Source organism: Rousettus aegyptiacus, unplaced genomic scaffold, assembly GCF_014176215.1.
Source record: "Rousettus aegyptiacus isolate mRouAeg1 unplaced genomic scaffold, mRouAeg1.p scaffold_m13_p_4, whole genome shotgun sequence".
NCBI classification, from domain to species: Eukaryota; Metazoa; Chordata; class Mammalia; order Chiroptera; family Pteropodidae; genus Rousettus; species Rousettus aegyptiacus.
This window is the reverse complement of record NW_023416307.1, coordinates 21,695,476-21,708,961: the sequence shown is the minus strand read 5'-3', so window position 1 is coordinate 21,708,961 and position 13,486 is coordinate 21,695,476. Positions and strand designations below refer to the sequence as shown.

Sequence of the window (13,486 nt, the reverse complement as noted above, 5' to 3'; positions counted from 1 at the left end):
CTTGCCTTTTCCAACTGCAAGAGGCTGTCTGCCTCTCTCACTTCTGCTTTTCTCATCACGTGGCATTCTCGGACCCTGACCATACTCCCTCCCTCTTCTAAGGGCCCTTGTGATTACATGGAGGCCGCCCAGGTAATCTGGGATCATCTCACGGCTCAGTGCCCTCAAGTTAATCACATCTATAAAATCCCTGTGGCCACGTAAGGGAAGAGATTCATAGGTTTTGGGGATTAGGCTATAGACATCTTCGGGGAGTCATTACTCTGCCCACCAAAGGTAGGTGACATGGGAAATAGGGAACGGTGACTTAAAGGCCAAACTTGATTTTGTAAAGGAGGCAACCGGCATTACATGTTATCTGCAGCCTGAGAGCAGGAGCAACACGAAAGCATGTTTTTACAGGAAGAGAGAGGGGAAAGGACTTGGGTGACCCCCCCAAAAAAAAGTTGGGGTCCAAGACTGAAGGTAGCACCAGGTGGAACCGTCAAAGCGATCCAGTCACACCCCTGGTTACAGCCCTTCAACGGCTGCCCAGAGAGGCAGACAAGGACTTATGAGGCATTTAAAATTAGGCCCCTGGTTGAACAGCTCAACCGTCCCAGGGGCCCGCAGGCGAGCTCTCTTTCCCAGGGCACTGGGCTTCACACACGTGCTACGTTCTCCTCTCAGAGCATGCTTCCCCACCGCCGTCCTCTCTGGGCTGACTATTCCTGGTCCTTTAGACAGCTGCTTAGATGTCACTTTCCTGCCAGGAATCTTCTCTGACTTCTTCCCCCAACCCGTGCCATAGCAAATTTCACATTGTCTCTACTTGTCTCTCTCCCTCTGGATCACCTTGGCTGTGATGCAAATGCTTGAGACATGAGGACCATCTCATTCAACTGTGTCCCTGACACCTAGCATGGTATCTGGCATCCAGAAGTCACTTTGTGAATATTTATTAACATGGATAAGTTAGTGTTATTAGTGCCTAAATTCACAAAGTACTTTGTCATTCACAAAGGACACTTTTTAATATCTGATATCTCACTTAAACCCCCTAATACCTCCATAATGTGTTATTTTTTTTCTGGTATATTTTATACCATCGAAATAGATGCTCTGAGAGGTTAATTTGCCCCTTCTCACACAGATAGTAAGAAATAAGTGACAGGTCCAGGACTCTGATTCCCAACTCCCTTCTCCTTGGCCTGGGGAAGTAACCAGGCAGCCTCCACTTGAGAAGAGAGCGGTGTTCTCAGCTGGTTACAGAGGGCAGGGGAGGGGGATCAAGGGGCACTAACAGTAGCGAAGCTTATACCAGGTAGTAGGCATGGTGTAGGTCTTCTATAGACATTATCTCACTTATTCCCACAACAGAATTTTTATTCCATAAACAGAGAAGTTAAAGTTTGGAAAGGTCAGGAAGGTGGTCTTACCAAAGAGTGACTTGAGGAGGTGGCTTTTCATGCCTCACCCCCACCTTATTAGACTCTCCAATTTTTTTTATGAGCAATGCCCTTGTTCCAACTGACTGTTATGGTCATACTACCTTCCCTAAGACTGCCATTTACAAAAAAACCTGGGACTAACACTGGCTAGATCACTTTCCCAAAGCCATCCAGGTAAGGCCAAGGTACATTGTAGCTAGACAAGAGAAGGAAAATTGAACTGAATGAGGAGGAGAGGGTAAAAACAGATTCCTGTAGGTATTGTAAGCGTTGAGCATGGATTCAAGAACAAAGAAGCCTCATAGTGATGTGGTCAAACCCCACCTGTGCCAAGATCCTAACTGGTGCAAAGAGGTTGTGACAGGGGAACTGCCCAAGCCTTTGCTTCCCATCGACGCTTCCCTCCTTGTGAAAGCATCCCCTCCTCTTGCCTCCGTCATCTCTTAGTTCTCCGTGAGCTCACACTTGATTGCCGTGGTACACAGGCAGCGAGCTAGAGAAATTCCTGATTCACCTTCTCTCTCTTACATAGACAGTGGGCAAGGAGAATGAGAGGAAGATAGCAAAAGGGTTTACTGAGAGAGGAAAGTGAAATAACTCACAACAATCAGAAATGTGCACTGGGACCGTCGATGCAAGTCTAGTTAATTCGATTTCAGATGAAATGAGAAACTGAATAAGGAGGTTTTTGACCTTGTGAAACTTATACTAAAGTGGAGCTTTTTTTTTTTCTGTGTGAAAGCTCTGCCAATTCTCTGTAACTCAAAAGTAAACTGAGTGTGTTCTCCAATGAGAGCAATGTACAGGAATGTTTCGTGCTGTTTTGAATGCCCTCTTCACTCCTACCTTTTGTACCTGGTAATCACCTGGCTCTCTAGAATTGGAGGGTAAACAGCTGCCCTTGAAAAAAAAATTCTGTACATATAGCTGAATAGCTCATGAGATTATGAAGGTGGCGTAGTGTCAACATCCAAACATCTGTCAGTTTCTGATGTGGCTGGCCAGGCAGGTGGGTGCCCTTCCCTCATCATGCCCTCTGGGTATCCCTTTCTCAGGAAACCAATCTTCCTGCATGGAGACAGGCAGTTCCTGGTTGGTGATTCATGGCTGGAACCTCCAGAGAATTCTCAGAGTTCATTTATAGGAAAAAGCTGTGTGGTCAATGGCCTTCTGGGGCTAAGTCCGTATTCTTGGCTGCCATGAATTATGCAGTAGTCTGGCTAACGAAAGGAACAGAATTTAGTAACACATATGAGCATATCTGTTATTATTCCCAGGACATGGGCTTCTAGCCCTCACCATACAGAATTGAGTGGCAGCACTGGCAAGTTCAGCCTTCTGCTGATTAATGTCCAGACCCAGAGGAACTACTTTTGCATTCTGATCCCTAGTAAAGAGAGTCATTTTCTAGTATTTCTCTCGGCGACACAGAGCATTCGTATTCATGTACTTAATCCTGCAGCACCAAACATGGTATTTGCAAGCTGACATTACTCAGAGGTCACTTTCGGTATTTAAAATAAGAAGCCAGTTGCAGAACATTAAGAAGATAAAGTGATGAAATATATAAACTGTTCTAAAAAAGTGTTTGAAGCAGAATTATAGTTTTCAGAATATGTATTTTGTCAGTACAGTGGGAGTAAGTAGTAAATGAAAAGAGTGGCAGTTATTGTATAGATTTCTGGAAATTAGTTGAGATTTTTATTGCTAGACAAATTAACTGAAAGAAAAAATTGAGCTTGAGGACTGATTTCAGAGTGAATACATTTACACATGCATACGCACACTCACACACACACACACACACACACACACACATGCACAGTAGCTCTACCTTTTATTCTATACATAAGAATTTAAATGTCATTGGCTGCCAATTAAGTTATGGTGCTATGTTTTCAGATGGCCCTACTCTCAAGGTGCTTGTGATGAGCTGTGTTTGTAAAACTTTAGTTCGATGACAAGATGCTAAACTTGTCAGTAGACTGCTGTGGGAGCACAGAAATGGCAGTGATTAATTGTTTTCAGGAAGGACCAGAGAAGCCAGGAATAAGACCCTCCCCTGGGCTACTTGCATTAGAGGGTTCCAGTCTGGCCCAACTCTACCTGTGCTTCCATTTTCCATCTACTGTCTCACCTAAGTAACTGGGTCACTAGGTAGCACAGTCTGGGTAGCTGGGATCTTGGGATCCCCTTTCTATATATCTCCATCCTGCTTACAGGCCTTGTACTTGAGTCTATTACCCTGAGGACAGGCCATGCCAACAGTGTCACCCCACAGGCCTGAGGGGTGGCCTAGATGAGCCGTGGGCTGATGTATCCACATATGTGCATCAGAGATTCTTTGTGGGGCAAGGCCAGGGGTAGGAAGAGAAGGGAGTGGCAAGGAATGGGGGCAAAGGATCATTTCTCCCTGTTTCTTCAACAGAAGCCAAAAATTCTAAATTCAAATCAAGCCTCCCACTGTTATAAAGATCTGTGTGTCAGGTAGAATGAAGGAATGTTATTTTTTATAGCTGCTGAATATTTGCATTTGTGGTCTGGGGGCTTCTAGGTCCTGCATGTGTTAGGAGGGGTGGGAGAGAGCTCTTCCCAGAAGTAGAGATATTTGAGGTTGGCTTTGAAAGTATGAGAGTTCACTCCATGTTCAAGCCACTGTGAGTATTCAGTGGCTTGTCGAGTCAGAGGGTTCAGAGGGGAAGAGGCAGCAGATATGCCCACCAAGGAAGACCCCCGGAATGCTGTGGCGTTGGGATTCTGGCCACGTGCTATGGGAAATCTTTGAAGTCTTGACGTGATCAGATGGGGTTTTAGGACAGTGACTCTTGACGGCAGTGAGGAGGCTGAACAGAAGTGAGAGATGCTTGAAGTTAGGAGTCCAGTTGGGAAGGTCTTTCAATGGTCCATGGAATGTGGCATATTTCCTGAACCAAGGCCATGTCGACCTGCTCTCTCCTGGCTGTCTATGTTGTCTGAGTGGCTACTCTGCTCTCAGCAATAACTTGGCTTTCTCTGAGCCACGAAGCAGCCCCCAGTGTGGCAGCACTGAGAGACTAAGCTAAGGAAATGCCCTGTGTTTGGAAAATAAAATTCTTCCTTATCTAAGAATAATCTATCTAAAGCCCAAAGCGCAACTTCTCTTGCATGTGTATGATAAACTTCAAGAAATATCTATCTTTTCTAGCATTATCATAATAAACTTTGGGTTATCAGGAAATTATAGCAAAAGAGTCGACTTTTCTTTAACTGGTAGAATTGGTATTAGTTTCTTTACGGTAACCAAGGTGTCTCTTCTCTGTGCTCCTCTTGTGCATTTACCTCTGCCCAGGCCTATGTATTTGCCTTCAACCTTCTTTTTCGCTTTCTCTCTCCTTTTTTTTCCTCTGTCTTTCCTTTTCGTTTTTTTATTTTTCTTTCTGGGGCAACTGATCTACTTTTGCATGGCTGGGGGTAAATGCATGTCACAACTCTGCATGTGGAATTTGAATTAAAATGGCATGGCATGTCACAGATACCTTGGTCTTCCAGGAATAGGCTATGGAGAGTAAGGCCTGGGAAAATGGAAGGTTATAGAATGCAACAGGAAACATGTAAGCACTTTCCATTCCTAAAAGCCTCAGGTTAAGTATGCTGCCCTGAACCCAGAGCAGCTGGCTGTCACATCTGCCGTACGTGCCAGGAACCTCTCATGGTTTCTCCTGAAGGACATATAATCACTCCCAATGCACAGGCAGCATTTATTGAACTGTTCATTCATCTGTGCCACGTACCAGAAACTAGTCCAGTCCTTTCATCCACAGGTACTAGATATGAATATAAGTTTAAATTTACAGGTAGTATAATTTTAGTTATCTCAAAACTGTCCCCTTTTATGTTAGTTGTTGTATATGACAAATGACAGTAAATATGTTTAAGCATTATGTACTATTTAAGTGCTATGGTGAAGGGCTGAGGGATTATCCAAATGCAACCCTGTAAAATCACTTAGATTTGCCTTTCCTTGATTTGCTCCTCAAATATTTCATTGACTCACCCTCTGGTTAGGCTCTGTGCTGGCATTGTGTATACAATGGTGTACAAAATAGAAACGATTCTTGACCTTGTGGAGCTTTCAATCCAGCCTACAAGACAGACATCCTGACCAGCAATAAGAAGACAGCATAAAAAGGACCTGCCAGAGCCATTTAGGGTATTGTAGCAGCTTCAGCAGGGCCATGAAACTGAGAGGAGAAGAAGAAGGAAGTTCAGGAAGACTTTTTAAGGAAGTAACAGCTAATCTGAGACTTCAAGAATGATTGGGGTTATCCAGAAAAATGGGAGCGATAGAAATACTGGCAGAGTAACTCACATGAGTAACATCCCAGTTGCAAGAGAAAAGTTAACCAGTCAAGAAAACTTAAAAAATGTCAGCCTGGTTAAAATGTGCTATGTGATGTGGTCTGGATGGGGAGAGAGTAGAATAGGTAGGTGTAGGAATAAGTCTAAAAAGGTAGATGGGAGACACTTCAGAAAAGAAATGTTAAGCCTCTATCTTGAGAACAGTGCCAAATTAATGAAGTATTTTAAGCAGGGAGGGGTCACCACTGTGGCCCCGGGTGGAGAAGGGATTAGATAAGCAAGACTGGAGGCAGAGAGAACAGTTAAGAGGTTGTTGGAATAACCCAAATGTTGAGCGATTGGATCATTGATCTCAGCTTAAATGTCCCTGCTGAGCGAGGATGTCCCTGATCTCTGGCCTAAATTAGGACTCTGGAACAGTCTCTCACAGCATCCTGTATTTCCCTATATGGAATTTATTAATAAGTTTAATATATGTGTTTCTGTTGTAATTATTTGTCTTACAAAATGTCTCCTCTACTAGAGAGCGAATTAGTCTATGAAGTCAGGAACCTGTCTCACTTGTTAACAACTGTAACTCCAGTACCTAGAACTGTACTTTACAAATAGAAAGGACTCAAAAAATATTTGTGAATGAATGGGCAGACAGATGAATGAAAATAGAGGGAAGTGGACAGATCTATGGGATCCTTGGGAGGTGGAATCAATAGGACTTGATGGTTGAGGCTGCTGTGAAGGAAAAGCAGTCATCAAAAATGAGTTCCGGTTTCCTGGCTTGAGAACCCAGGCAGATAATAGTGTCACTTATGGAGAAAGGAGACGCTTGTGGCTAGAGAGGTAAGAAAAGCAGGTTTCGGGCAGGTGGCAGGTTATGAGTTCAGTGAGTTGAGCTGTGCATCAGATTCAGTTTTAATACTGGAGGCTATTCCAAGTCTACCTTCCTGAAAAAGTAATAAACCAAAAAAGCATACCAACAACAAGCAAAAGAAGTAAGTATAGCAGAAATACGGATGGGCAAATGGTTTTTAATTTTATCATTCAGTTTTTCCGCAGGTTGTCCTTTCTAATTCTTTTATTTTAGCAGATAAAATTCATGACATTATCAGTGTGCAACATGTCTGTATAACATAATGACTTTATTCCACAAAAAGTCACATTTTTACTTAACATGAATTATTGCATCCTTATATTCACAAAAGCATTAAAATATAGAAAGAAACGTTAGTGTGTGGGAATATGGTAGAAATGATTTTACTTTAATAATTCTTGACCTTGTTACATTTTTGTAATAAAAATAAAAAACTGAAGAAAATGTGAGAATTATTTTCTGCCTTCTTATTTTTATTATTAAATATTTCCAAACCACATTTCTCCAATTTGAAGGCTTTGATTAAAGTCATCAAGAATTTCTTATGTACTTGTATTGCCCCCTAAATTGCAGCTTTTGTGGCAGTTTTGTGGAAATATAACATTCCTCATGGGGACATAATATGTCAAAACTGGGTTTACGAATAGCAGTACCTGAGCACTTGTAAACTTCACTCTTCAGTAGCACAGATAAAAAGAAAAAGAAACGGAAGCCTCTGTAATTTTATAGTAAATTTTAAATTCCAGACTTGAGACATTAGCTTGAGTTCCAATGAGGGTAATAATCTCAGAACGTGTGGAGTTCCGATTGAATACAAAAAATATTAGATTGAGTCTGATTTAATGAATCTCCTTCCTTCTCTTTTTCCTCTCCTCCCTTCCTTTCTTCTTGTAGGTGGTTCAGAAGTGTGTTCCTTTCCTAATCGGGCATTTAAAGGACTCGGCCCATAATGACGTCATCCTAAACATCCTCATAGAGATAGTGGGCTACGAACCACTAGCCCTGAACAGTTTTCTTCCAATGTTGAAGGAAATTAGTGAGAGATTACCCTACCTCATTGGACAGGTGGCAAGAATCTATGGAGCCGTTGGGCATGTGGATGAAGTAAGTTTGGCTTTTTTTCCTCTCCATTTCCCTAAATTCTTTTGGCACTTAATTTATTGGAGTTCTATGACCTATGAATTTTTCCTGGGACTTCCGAGAGTTCCCGTTTCTCTTTCAAATCTTTTGTGTGAACAGCGGCCTATGGATCAAGGGTGCATAGTAGCAAGACTATGTGGAAGGTTCAGGAAGTGAGAATTTTGTTACTGGGGTATCTCCTGAGGAAAGGGAAGGGTTAAAATGGAGACAGCACTATGAGAGATTCAAGACCACTTTTTATAGCAATAACCTAGAAAAGGATTTCATCTCATTTCTGGCCGCAGATCTGCTTAACCCAGGAGGCCATCAGTAAGCACAGAGTTAGGTCTCAGAGACTACCTGTTAATAAGAACCCATAGCTATCCTGTCAATAAGCCTGGTCTCAGTGTGTTTCCAGCCCTCTGGGCGACATTATTTGGGAGAGTGAAGTAAACTGTTTGTGGATGTTTAGAAGTCCTAGCCTAAATATTTGCATAATGAGATCTTTTAGCAGGGATAACAGGATGCCATCAGAGCTTGTGGGGATTAGGCGACTAAGAAAGAAGTTACAGAGATTCAGGTTCTGAAAGGTGTGTGCATACATGCGTGCACACTCATACATGTCTGATGATTTTATGTTGGGATTTAGGATTTTTGTTTAAAAAGTGAAAGCAAATATATAATTAAGAGAAGCATTTACTTTCACCCACTGACATATAATATAGTTTCCTATAAGACATATATATATATATATATATATATATATATATATATATATATATAATTGTATGACTTTTAAAAGGGATTTCATAGTTCATCAAGCTCAACTACTTGATTCTACACAGGAGGAAATTAAAAACTGGAGAGATTACATCACTTACCCAGACTCAGATTGTATTAGTTGGTGACGCGGCTGGAATTAGATCTCGATATCCTTGACACTCTTCCAATTTTGTCTTAAAATGGATCTTCGGTTCTGCTGAAATTTGCAGAGGGCCCAGTGAACGCTAGACTTCCTCCTAGTGGAGGACCCTGCTCCTCTAGCTTCCCCAAGAAGGCGGCAGAGCCGAGCTCCCAGGCGGTGTGCACATGTCAGCGTGAGGCTGGAGCTCGTAAGAGGATTACTTTGGTACTGACACGCTGCTTAGTCTAATCCCTTTCTGTCCACTGCTGCTGGGAATGCCGCACGCCTGACACAATGTGCCTTCTGGTAACTTTCCCATGCCATCACCTTTGCTGCCAGGAGGACCTGCTGATGGGCCCAAGTGCTTTTGCCAACTTCAGCTGACAGCTGTTTGCCTAAATCTGCTGACGCTGCTGATTTTTTTGTGGACCAAAAAATTCAACTTCTGCTGTGGGAGACCCTGATAGCTTGACAAAGTGTTCCCTTCCTATGCTTTATTGGTGTTCCTTGTGTCCGAAATACATTTATGATTCATTAATGTGTAGTAATGCACATTAGAAGTGATTTCCCACAGAAAATGTAACTACGTAAGAAAATTAGTCACATACAATTATGTCACTGTAAGTTCATCTGAACTAAGGCAAACCTGGAAGAGAATGGTCTATTAGGAGACATTTGTGTGACTCCAGGTGGGTACAGGGTGAAGAAGGGATCCTAAAAGCATGAGAAATCACTTATTTCAGAATTTGGGATATCAGAATATTCTCTCTCCTCTCTCTCTTGCTCTCATTCTCTCTCCTTCAGTCTCTCATTCTCATGTGCTCATGGAGGCATCTATGTTTGAGGGAGAAAAAAAAAATTCTGGTGGTTCTGATTCGGCTCTCCAGCAGAGAACAATTCTAAATCAAATTCTTCCAAATGTATCTGGATATCAAGATTACCTGGGGAGCTTTTTAAATAATACAAGTTCTTGGGCCCCACAGAATATCTACTAAATCAAAATCTCTAAGAAAAGGATCCAGAACTCTGGATTTAAGGGACCCTCTGCCAGCGTAATTCTGATGCAACTGTTTCTGGATCAGTATTTGAGATCACTTGACATAAAATATTTAAAACATCTTCTCTTTTGGACTTAGAATCAGGCCTTGTCTATCCTCCATCTTCCCTTCCTCCATCAAGCCATGCTAATCAATAAAAACTCTTCCAGGCTACTGGAAACTATAACAGTTTAGATTAGATGTAGCTGAGAGTAACATAAAGATTGAAAACAACGGTGGTTTAAATAAATATCCACATCCATATCTCTTGCACGTAAATAATTCTAGAAGGCAATTAGTCTAGAACTCTATGTTGCAGAAACCCAGGGTTGTTCTACTTTGTTGTTTTACCATTCTTGAGCATGCCAAAGAGCACATGGCTTCCATATCATGCTCCAAGGCCACTCATCTCCACCTATCAAGTCAGTATTTAAGCCAGCAGGAGGAGAAAAGGGGTAAAAGACTCTTCCAAACAGTCAAACACAACCTATGGTTTATATCCCATTGGCAAAATGGAGCAAAGCCACATGTGACCATACCTAGCTGCAAGGGAGCCTGGAGTATGTCATCAGGATGCTAATGACCACATGTCCAGTTAATTGAGAGAGAAGGGCAGAAATGTCTCTGTTGCAGCTCATCAAGTCATTTCATTTCTTGGTGTTTCTTCTCTCTCTTCAAAAAATAATGTTTTGCACAGGAGCACCTCCCTTCTGGCTCTGATATTTTTGGATTCTATTATTCCATTTCATTTAGGATCAGCCTTACAAAAGTACCTATAAATGTCAGTCAGGCTCCTTTACTCAGGAATAATACTCCTTCTTATTTCTTTCAAATGCTTAAATATCACCATTAGAAAGTCTTTCTTTTAGCTTTAAATAATGCCAAAGCTCAGATGACCCAGGAATAAGTATGGTGGTGTAAGCAACTAATAACTGCTTCATTTGAGTGAATCTGTTCAACTTTCTAAAATCGTGTGGAGCCCTATTCCTAAAGACCAAAACCAATAGGCAAGATATATATGTATGTATATTTCTGCCCAGCCTCTTTACAGAAGGAAACAGGAAATTACTGCAGTACATTTTCAGGTAGGCATGAGAGCAGAAATCTGGTATATGATCCTGGACACCTATGGAGGAGGAAACTGCAATAAAGAGGAAGCAGCAGGAACTTTGCCCTGAAACGGCCCCACCACTTTCTGTTTGGGAAGCCAGATCTATGGAGAGGTAAAGGGACGTGAGAATACACAAGACATGAAAATGTTCAGAGCATTAATGGTAAGACAGTCACAGGACCCCAGTGATCCCAGGCTCTAGGATCCTCTCCTTGTCCTATCCTGATGCTATCTAAAAATTGGCTTAATTTAAACATTTTCCCTTGACACCAAAGTAAAAATTTTAGATATATTCAGGGATTCCAAGTATCAGATGATTTTGTGTCTAGGATTTGAAAGATTTTGGAAATGCAGAAACACTAATCCAGCTTTTGAGTGTCTTGCTCCAGCTTTTGAAGTGCACAATCTGTGACTAATTGGTGCCTGTTGTTGGAAGCGTCCCCTGTCTTCGGCTTCCAGAAAACTGCACTGTTTGATCCTTAAGAGGAAGAAGGGGATCTCCAGGGGGGGTATGAAGGCCAAGGAGAGCCTCAGAGGTAGAATCAGCTCAAAATCAATCACACGAGTTATTAACTGACATGCTTCACCTGTGCTCATGTGCAGACAGGTGTAAGAACTCCAGGGCTGGCTGCAGGGAACCAGACCAGTGTCCCTGTTTTTCAGATCACATCCCATCTGGGTGGGCATACTGTTGCAACAGCTTGACAGCAGCGTCCATCTGCGTTACACTGGGGAGAGTGTAAAAATAACACCCTACGGATCTTTATTTTCTGTGTCTCCCGAATTACTTCAAGGATCTTTTTTGGTTCAGGTTTACATGAAATCATACTTAATAGCCATATAGTACTTGTGTGTAGGAAGCTATACAGTGACTCACGGTGCATATCTATTGGATGGAGAATGGAACTGGGAGGACCAACGGGCAGAAAAAAATCACTCCTGAGGCAACTGATGAGTTGTTGCCCCTGAGGTGCACCTTCCTTAGCCCTGTTCATGAAAGGACGGAACAGGTTCTTCATCATGCCGGGATTCACCCCACTCCTGTGGTGTGCTCCGTTGAACAAATGCACACATAAGAAATATTATTTTATTAGATATGATCTCAACATGGCAAAATTATTCAGGTTCTTTCGTCTTTCTCATATGAGAAGATTTCTGTGGAGACCTCTCAGCTAATAGCAGAAATGACTTCTTAGTAGCTGCTAAGGGTCTATGCCCAAGCATATATCCAGATAATTCACATAAAGCACTTAGCTCAGTGTCTGGCATATAGTAAGTGCTTGATACAGTTCAACTAATAATAATAACAGCAGCAGCACGAGCAGCAACAACATAGTTAAAACCTGCCTAGCTGGAGAGGGCTAATGAGAGAGGAATGTGCTTCCTCCCACTCTAGTGCATCTTTTGTAGGGTCACCAGTTTTCCCCCTAAAAATACAAGTGTGATCCTATTTCTTTGTACAGTCTTCTGTTGGCTCATCAGCTAGGATGCTTTCTAGACTCCTCTCTAGCTTAAGCTCTTGCCGTCCAGGTGACTCCATCTCCCTACATTCTGTCTACTAGTATCTTCCATCCCAACCTGAGCACACCTTGCTCTGATATGTCGTGATCTTCACAGCCTATTCTTCTGCCTGGATATTCCCCTTCTCCTACTTATCTTTTAAGACCCAGAACAAATGTTGCCTCCTGTATAATAAGTTCTTCCCAGTATTTTTAGGCAGTTAATCACCCCCCTCTCAACTCCCACTGCACTTTGGTTGTACCTCAAATGTCATACTGACTGTGCCATGTTGTAATTTACCTGTCATGTCTGTTTCTTCTCCAAGAGCTCACAGAGGAAAGGAATTATACCTTATCCATCTGAATTCACCTGTGGCCAAAAGAATGAATGAGTCATTGAGGGTACTGTTAATTAAGAGTTTGAAGGTTGGATTCTCATTAACCACTTTCATTCACTCAAGTCTCTAATTCTTCTAGGCAAAATAATTATAACTTAAGAGAAAGGAGGAAAAAATATTCAGAGAGAGAGGACTTGATATTTCAGAGCCCACACAATTTATCTCTGACTTCCAACAGGTGAAAGATGAGGATGAGTTTGACAGGGGACATGGGGTCAGAAAGCATGTGATGAGGCATATCCATCTATGATTCTAAAAGATCCTGGCTTCTTGGTGACATAAGAGAAAGAAGACATTGTGTGGATCATGAAAGGAGATTTTTCACATATGAACCCTTAGCAGGCAGCAAACTGATTGAAGAATATTCATTATGGACTGAGCAGTGATCACCACCTAGCATGTGTTGTTTAAGAATCCATCACGTGAATGATCTTGCTTACCGTGGGGACCCCTTTACAGTATAACATGGTGACTAAGAGCATGTGCTCAAGAGTCAGACTGCCTTGGTTTGAATCCTGACTCAGCCACTTATCAAGTGTGTGGCCTTGGGCAAGTTCCATCACCAATCTTGACTCAGTTTTCTCATCTGTAAAATGGCAATAGCAATATTGGTCACATCACAGGTTTGTTGTGAGGATTTAAAGAGTTTAACCATGTAGAACAGTGTCTGGCAAATGGCAAACATTCAATAAATGTCAGCACTTAAATTTATTGCTTCCTTTCTCGGTGTGGCCCAAGGCTTTCTCACTGCTCGTGTTGGGATATGGACTGAAACGTAAGCC

General features: G+C 42.1%; 1 protein-coding gene across 9 annotated transcripts in view; it reads left to right on the top strand.

The window, feature by feature from the left end:
* The window catches only part of VEPH1 (ventricular zone expressed PH domain containing 1), a 211,450-nt gene that overhangs the window by 85,378 nt on the left and 112,586 nt on the right, over positions 1-13,486 (top strand). For all 9 annotated transcript variants that reach the window (XR_004950618.1, XR_004950617.1, XM_036219927.1 and 6 more), the window contains one exon: positions 7,531-7,740. Coding sequence is in view for 7 of the 9 variants with exons in the window: in XM_036219927.1 (XP_036075820.1) it covers positions 7,531-7,740 (210 nt within the window). In the remaining 2 variants the exon portion in view is untranslated. The remainder of the gene's footprint in view (positions 1-7,530; positions 7,741-13,486) is intronic.